The sequence below is a fragment of the Cinclus cinclus genome, chromosome 1, assembly GCF_963662255.1.
Source record: "Cinclus cinclus chromosome 1, bCinCin1.1, whole genome shotgun sequence".
Lineage (NCBI taxonomy): Eukaryota > Metazoa > Chordata > Aves > Passeriformes > Cinclidae > Cinclus > Cinclus cinclus.
Genome location: NC_085046.1, coordinates 19778659 through 19787182, shown reverse-complemented (window position 1 = coordinate 19787182; position 8524 = coordinate 19778659). Strand labels below are relative to the sequence as shown.

General features: G+C 37.7%; 1 protein-coding gene across 1 annotated transcript in view; it reads left to right on the top strand.

The window, feature by feature from the left end:
• The first annotated feature begins 5360 nt into the window (after positions 1–5360).
• Positions 5361–8524, top strand: part of LOC134052831 (macrophage mannose receptor 1-like) — a 29717-nt gene continuing 26553 nt past the window's right edge. The window contains exons 1-2 of the mRNA XM_062507525.1: positions 5361–5421; positions 7208–7606. Coding sequence (XP_062363509.1) covers positions 5361–5421; positions 7208–7606 — 460 coding nt within the window. The remainder of the gene's footprint in view (positions 5422–7207; positions 7607–8524) is intronic.

Sequence of the window (8524 nt, the reverse complement as noted above, 5' to 3'; positions counted from 1 at the left end):
TGTAGCAAAAGGAAATGTAATGTAATATGTAATATTAAATGTAATGTAATAAAATAAAATGTGCCTTGTTTTATTAAAATTATGCAATTAGAATGAAGCCAAAGGTATTTTCTCATGTGCAATTACTGTAATAGCCTGTTTCTTTCTGTGTGTGTGTGATGTCATACACATAAAGTAGCTGTAGTTACTTTATCTTGTAGACATTATATAAGGTGAAAAATTTCACGTCTCAGGATTTGATGACCACACTGGTGAATGTGCATCTTAAGAAAAGTGATGATGTTGACTAATTATTAAATGGAGCAATAGAAATGGATAAAATACAGTAAAATGTAAATAGATCCACTTGAGGAATGCAGAGAAGATTTGAGGTTTCTGTATCAGACTTATTTCAAACCATGCTATTGAACAGATACTAAAAGCTATTCAGTAAACATCTTCTAATTCTACCATCTTTCAAGTATTCCCATAGACTTAAGTAGAGGCATAGCTCCTACATGATAAGTCTGTATTTGGGCACATTTCCTCTTTGAACCACGTGGGGAAAAATACCTTTATGATATTTCAGCTTCCACAGCTTCATACAACACAGATAACCAAGAATGTAGTACTTGTAGTTTATGTATTCTAGGATTTAATCAGGTAAAATCTGGAGGCAGACTTCTGGAATGGAAAAATGTGCTTGATGTTAGCTGCCAGTTTTGGCTGGCCACAAGTGGTTTTGTTGGTGAGAGGTAATGAGGGTCATGGCAAAACTTCCTTCTTATCAGGCAGCAGTTACTGAGGAGGAAAATTGCCTGTACATGTTCTGAAGGTTTCTAGGAGCAGAAGGTTTCTGTATAGCTCTTATGGTGACCACATGTTGGTACTCCTCTCTACAACTTCTCAAGAAGCAGCATAGCTCTGTGGGATGTGTGCTGCAAGTAAAGAACAATTTAGCTTTACCAATGTAATAGTTACTACTGATTTTATTTACTTTCTAAAATGGTTTAATCAATTACTATTTATGGACATCCTCTATTCCCCAATGAGTTTCTATTCCTAATTTTTGTAGAATGTAAATCATCCTGTAAAATGTAAATCATGCATGATTCCTCACTTGCATACAAACGTTTGCAAGGATTGATGTTGTGGTTTCAGATTTTGCTCTGTGAAATAAAAAAATAACTGTCTTTGATTTTTAACATAGGTTTGCATTTTATAGTCTCATCTATATAAGACACTATGACATGATAAAGTGAAAAATACCAGTTGGGAGACATTCCAGCAAAAGCTGTGATCAACTATTATATTTACCATATTTGCCTGAATCTGTTCCAGGAGTATCTGCTTAAAGACAAAACAAAAATGTGAGTTGAGGGATTTAGTAAAAATCTTAAATTACATACATATATAGGTAAGATGGGAAAATTTGTCCAGGAACTCCTTTTCTCTGACTCTGCTTCCTCCCAGCTCTTTCCTTGCTCTGTTCCTACTGCTGTTTCCATTTTTAATGTGCAGTTGTTAAAGCATGTCTCTTTCAAGGATCAGTACCTCTAATCTTTTTTTATGCCATCTGATGTGGCTGGTGACAGAATGCTCTTGACTGACTGATTAATAATACCAAGTGTCATGTTGTTTCAGTTGTATGGAGGAGTGTGCCAGGTAGAAATTTATGTGAAACAGACAGTGAAAGGCCAAGAGAGCCTGACTGGAATCCCAGCCTCACTGTGCTGGCTGTTGAGCAAACAAACAGCTGCAGTCTCACCTAAAAGAAGCTCAGTCCTCTTCTGGGCCCTGCACAGTCTTAAAATGGTATCTGTATGCTGAGTCGTTCTTCCAGGTAACTTTTATTCCTGTGCATGTATGCAAGGTATGCTTGCAAAGAAGATAAAAATAGAGGCCATGTCTCATTTCTAGCTCTTTGTCATACTTATAAATAACATCACTAAAAAGTGTCAAGGAGAGAATACAGGTACTGGAACCTGGATAGCTCTGAGCTTATTAATTGATTTACTTTTTCTGAAATCCAGCATAATCTTGGAGTTGAAGAGAATTAAAAATGCCATGCTAGTTAATAGCTGGCAGTAGATGTAGGTGCTTCTGTGAAATCCTGTGTCAGTTCTACTCTCCTATCCAAATAAGTACAGAAAAAATAGAGACGGTTCCAAATAAGAAGCCCTGCTCTGAAGATGGAGCTACTTAGCTTGCTCATTTTAGAAAGCCTGTGAGTTAAAAAGACTTGAAAGGTTTTCAGAAGAGGAGGAAATTTAAGCTGCATGGCTTACAGTTCCTCTTATTTCAAGACAATGGAATTGAAGCACATTTCCCTTTAAAAAGCTTAATATAGAAACATTAGCATTTACAGCACAGGAAATCATTACAGTTCCATGTCATAAGCAGAAGATGAGCATTGATACTTTTTACACAAACTCTAAGAGAAGAATTTAAATAGAAGGTAGAGAAACAAACAAGCTTGAACACTTTAAACAGTATCTAATTAATATAAAATCAAAATGAAAGCTTTTACCTAGGAACAGAGATAGGTAAAATATGCTTATCCTTTTGACTGGAAAAAAGATATTTTTATTGGAAATTATTCTTGTTCACACGGACATACTCTAATTTTATTTTTTATGTATTCTGATCCTTCACTGGATCTTTCAACCATTTTCTATTACGGACTGCTATTCATATTGGGATTGGTCAGGCGCCTTAGAACCAAACTGTTGCTCTTGTGATCTCTTACTTTGTCTCCCAAATAGATGACACTACTTAGAGGAGGGTCTCAAGCTGTATTTTGTACATACACACACACACACACACACACACACACACACACATATTTTTATATATATATTCACAGAGGAATTGGATTCCTGCTTTTATGAAATATACTTGCTGTAAAAACAAGGAATACAATTCCTTGAAAAACAAGATGATGAATAGTATGAACAAGGAAGTATGCATAGAAAAGCAAATAAATCTTTTAACTAATCCCTAATAGTGTATGTTTATAACCCTCTGAGGCTGCCAAGATTTCTTATATTTGATCAGGTACTTTAGTAAAATGAAAGAAAAAATAATTCATTATGTATCATGAAAATAGAAAAATAGAAAGGTTTTTCACTTTTTTGTTTTTTAGGCTAGAATGTTCCTACTGAGGTTAAGAGTATGTTTTCTTGAAAGAAATAAATGTTTATAGTTTGGAAACTGTGATTGTCCTATATGTTGGGACTCTGGACTGAAATCTTATATCAAATTATAGCAGATTAATGATCACAAAATCACTTTCATATTTTTATATAGGTGGGTTTTTTTGAAAATGAATGTAGGAAAGCATCCAGCTGGACCCAGGTGGCCTCACCTCTCCATTTCTATGGGCACATGAGGAATGACTTGATGGCAGTATTCAATACTGTGTAAGGTTTTGTCTCTTCACATTGCTGTGTTTCTTGATACCCTTATGTTTTATTCTCGTTTCCCCTTTTCTCTGAAGAAGTTTGGACTTCAGAAGAAAGGTGGTGAATCTGCACACTGTGAATGTAACTTCCTGCCTGGGAGCAGAGATTGCCAAAGGAACAATGCTGACTCAACACAAACCCCAGCAGCTTTTGTTCCTGCCACTCTTAAAATGTCAGGCTGTGCCTTGCCAAATGGCAGATCCTGGAGCACATCTTCACAGTCCTGTAGCTTTCTTTTCCACTTTGTGAACTGTGATGCAATCTGCTCAGACAAACACACAAACACTGAGGTAAATCTGACTTAATATGTTTTACTCTTTTTCAGCCTCTCTCAACAGATTATCAATACCAGTCCCTCACCAACCACTGATCTTTGTTCAGAACAGAAACAGTTTCTTTTTCTCTGCTCTAATTGTCCTTGTTGCCCCCGGTAGACTTGGATATTCTGAAATGTTTTATACAGCACAACCACAAGACACATTTTTCTTTCTGCTGAACAAGGAAGGAAGGAAAGTTGGAAAATTGAGGCTGCATGTTCAAGCACCCCGATGTTGGGGCGTACCAGACTGCTTGACTCCAGACTCACTGCAGCCATCCTTTCATATGGATCACAACTTACTGAGTAATGGGATTCTGCTGCTTTGTGGAGCAGCCCTCATTTCTTCCACTTTCGTCAGATCTCAGCATCCTTTTCAGGCTTCCTTCTTTGCATGGCTGTGCTCTAGCTGTGTCTGCTTGCCTTGATGTCCCACTGTTCTCCCTCACTGTTATGGCATTATTCTACTCTAATTCCCTGCATACATTTCCAGACCCAGTGGGTTGTTCATGTACATCTGAGTCAGGGTAATAGAAGCAAAATCCCACATCTTCATGTGGCTGTTCAGGACTTCACTACCCACTGCAGCAGGAATTTTGCTGCAGATGCAATACTGGGGAAAGTGTCCCACACCAGACTCTCCTGGAGGTATGGGAATGAAGTTTTTCAAACTCCATGTGCAAAATCTGATGTAAAGCTTCCTCCCTGTGCTCTAAGTTTTTTGAGATCTATAAATTATCATGGAAAAAGCTTTATCAAAGTAAACATGAGAATTTTGTCAGGATGCCTCTAGGGTGTGAACTATATGGGGTGCAGATTTTCACAGACTAGTGGGATGAAAAATGAGGCAGTATTCCTCATCAGTTTTTTCCTCACTAGCAATAATTGAAAATCCAGTATTTTCCAGTTACAGGTTCTCTTCTTCATAGAACTCTGCGTTTTCTTTCCCAGATTTCTTCAGCTGTTGCTGTCAGTTGGATAATTACTTCTGCATATTGTCAAGAATGGAGCAAAAGAAAGAATAGCCTGAATAACACAGATCTGACTTTCTACAACTTTTTTTATTTTCTGTGGAATTTCAGGCATGGAAAATTCTGGTTCTCTCTGAGCCCACGGTGGTAGTTACTTTATTTGTGTGGCATCCCAGCAGATTTTTCACAATACTGCTCTGCACTCTGGCTTTTTTCCTCATGTAGTGATGCAGACAAATCTTTCTCTTCTTTTTTACTTACTTTGTTTATTTCTGCAAATGAGACAGTAATCTCACCTTTTGGTTAAAATAATGATTCTGATTTATAAGGTATGTCTTAGACTATCCACACTAAAATGTTACCTGTTAAATCTTTAATTTCCATGGCAAATTTTTATACTGTAGAAAAACTAGCTTAGAAAGCGAAGTTTACTCATTAATGTATTATTTCAAAATTACTCATGTGACATGACACAGTTCCTTATTTGAAGCTCAGAACTTCCCTGTATCTGTTGGGTCTTAAAAAGGGTTTGTTAATCCACCTCAGTGCAGTGGGGTTTTCTTGCAAGGCAGTGATTTGGTCTTTAGGATCAACACAAAGCGAAGGGAAGAGAGGAGGGAAATATCTGTCATGTCTCTCTACTTGCCCCTGATTTTTCTTCTCTCCATTGGTACATCTCTTCAAATGTCTGGTAAGTTTTTGTCCTCTGCTGAGTGTAGACGTTTTCAAGTGTTTTAACATGTGTTCTAGTTATCTCCCTTAGTTATCAGAGCAGAAAATTTGAAAATTATTTGTTCAGCTCTGAAGTTTTGTTCTGTCTCCATAGGCATCCTCTTTCCTTAACCCAGATTTCAATCTGGTATATGACTGAAAGGAATATGCCAACAGATGTGGCCATAACCTTGGCAGTGCTGATTCTTGAGAAAGCTAAATGAAAAGCTGATTTCAGTTTACTCCATTGGAGGTTAGAAGGGCTCAGTACAGAGCAGTGAATTTTCAGCGTGCACTGAACTACTGGCTGATGTGTGCTTTGAGTTTCTTGGCAGCTCATATAGACTCATAGCATACTGATCAATGCATATTGAAAACTCATTTCTAAGCTGAGAGCTTTAGGAAGGACCTTAAAATCCACCCTGTCCATTAGATTTCACACCCTCCTACTGCTGAGAGGAAAAAAAATGATGCTGTGTGTTTTCCACAGCAAGTTCCCAGCTGGAGAGCTCTGGGAATCCAGTACTATTGCTTGAATGGCAGCAGGGACCAGCCAATGCACCAATGATCTAATCTACCACAGGACAATTTATTCTGGGCAATTAATTCTTATTTATGCTTTTGGGTGAGACCAAGCCAGCTCTAACCTATCCTCTGCTAAACTTCCCAAGAACCACTGCAGCCAGAGAGCTCTGTCAAGGAAAATATTGTCTGGCTTGTTCTGGTCTATAGCCTTTCAGAACAACAATACCAAGGCTGTTCAACCACTCCCTGTCAGCTCTGGGATGGGAGGGTTAGGAAGGCCCAGATGAGTATCCTGGCCTTGGCAAGAAACCTGGGGTAAAACTCGGTGTCACTGCTTGGGTGATGCTGCCTGTCACCTAGAAGGGAGCAAAGGGCTGCAGGCTGAGCTGCAAAAAGAGTGAAGATTTGGAGCCGGGTTTTTGTTGAAGCTGATCTTAAGAAATGAGCCCCTGATGTACAATGTCTTGCATTTCTATTTACAAATGTAGTTATTAATAGCACTTAGGATATTGGCTTAGTTTAACTGTGCTCAGAACTGATGATGCTGCAAGTTGTAGCTTCCCTCCTGAGAAACCTACAAATAAAACTCTTTGAAGAAATGACTTTTTGCACAGCTGCTAAACATTTCTAAGATAATTAACCAAAAATGAAAAATACACCAGTTTCTTGGCGAACTGAAAACCACAATGTTGTTCTGGGACAAATGTAAAAATTATTTAATTTTGAGTATGTAAATGATTTTTAATAGCCCTAAAGCAAAAAGGTCCTTTTACTTCAGAATGAAAGCCCATTTAAAAATGATTTGGTGGAACTTTGAAGAAATGATGAAACGTAATCTAATGAAGGTCATTTTTGACATGAATTTTGAGACCACAGTGGTTTCAGGAGGGATATGAAGAAGAGCAATTTCTCTTGAAAGAAGAGAGAAAGAGCTGTATTTTCACAATTTGTTTTATTTTTATTTTAGGAATATTTTCATAAATATCCTTCATACCAATGATTAATATGCCTTGATTTCTTTCTCTATGAACTATATGTACTATTTGTTTTTGTTTGGTTTGGTTTGGTTTGGTTTGGTTTGGTTTGGTTGGTTTGGTTTTGGTTGGTTTGTTGGTTGGTTGGTTTCTTGTTTTTGTTTTGGTGGTTTGTTTTCTGGTAGCAGACTGTCATATAGCAACTAACTGACTTTATCTCCTAAGAAACCTCTCCTCAAATGTTTTCCTTATCCTTTTATTTTATAGGTAGGGGAATATTTTCAATCTATAATGAAGATAACAAGCTCTGTGCCCAAGGTCAGAACTCCAGCTCAGTTATAACTACCACTTGTGATGAGCATGATGGGTTTCAGAAGTTCAGGTGGGTCTCTCCCACACAGCTGCTGAATGTGGCACTCAAGCTGTGCCTGGGAGTTCTTGCCAAGGACGACGAGGCTCCTGTCACCTTGGAACCCTGCAACAGGACAAATGAACTCCAGTGGTGGGAATGCAGAAATGAGACACTTGCAACGCATGGCAAGGATTTATTTCTTAACTATGGCAAGGGGAAGGGGAAGAAAATCAGGCTGTCCAAAGTGTCCAGCAAAGGGAGCAGGTGGAAAATCCATGGAAGTGCAGACAACGTGTGCTCTCAGCGCTATGAGGGTGAGTACTGAAATTCCATCTCTATTTCTTGGTAACTTGACTGCCCCTACCCAAAGCATTCCACTGCCTGCTTGACAGGCAGCAACCATTTTCTTAGAGTGACACCAGCAGAGAAGTTAATTATAAATAGGGTTTAGAAATTATAGGTGAATGCATCTGTATACTTTTCAGCAAATATAGCTGTATACATTTCTGCATAACTGGTAGAGTGCAATTATTTCAAATAATAGAATAAAATTACAAAGGCCCATGATTTAAACATAAGGAAGAATGGGAAATCTGTTTGTACAACAACAGCAAAATTAAACATATGACTGTTTTAAAATACGTTTGATCAATTTGTATAAGAGATGATTGTGTTATGTTTGATTTTTATTATTGCTTTTATTTGATTTGACCACTAATAATCTCTAAGAAGTGAATTTCTAGTTTATATAGATGTAATCTGCCATTAACATTATTTATGTAGTGTTTCCCAGGCCTAGTAAAATTAAAAGGTAGAAAAAAGCAAAAGGAAAAATGGTGCATAATGGTTTAGGATGCAATGTTTTATCATCCTGGAAAAGGACCCCTAGAGAGTAAGATCTCCTTTTCCGACAATTTTATGGCTCTTGGGCTATGTAGAGGGGGCATTCAGGATCAAATAATCAATCTCCTTTCTGTTGTGACGCTGGTATGTTGGGAATTTAAATAACAATAGAACAAATTTTTGTTGTATACTGCAGCTGTTGCACAGGAATGAAGTCTGTCATAATTTTGTACAGACAGCAGCAAATTTGACTGAAGAGTGATGGCAGGGTCACTTCCTAGCAGAGTCCCTGCAAATTTAAGATACAGCTTCCTCTCATGAAGACTAATAAAAATATTGTGATACCTCCTTTCCAAGTTTTTTTTAACCATGCAGGGGGAGAAAAAAAA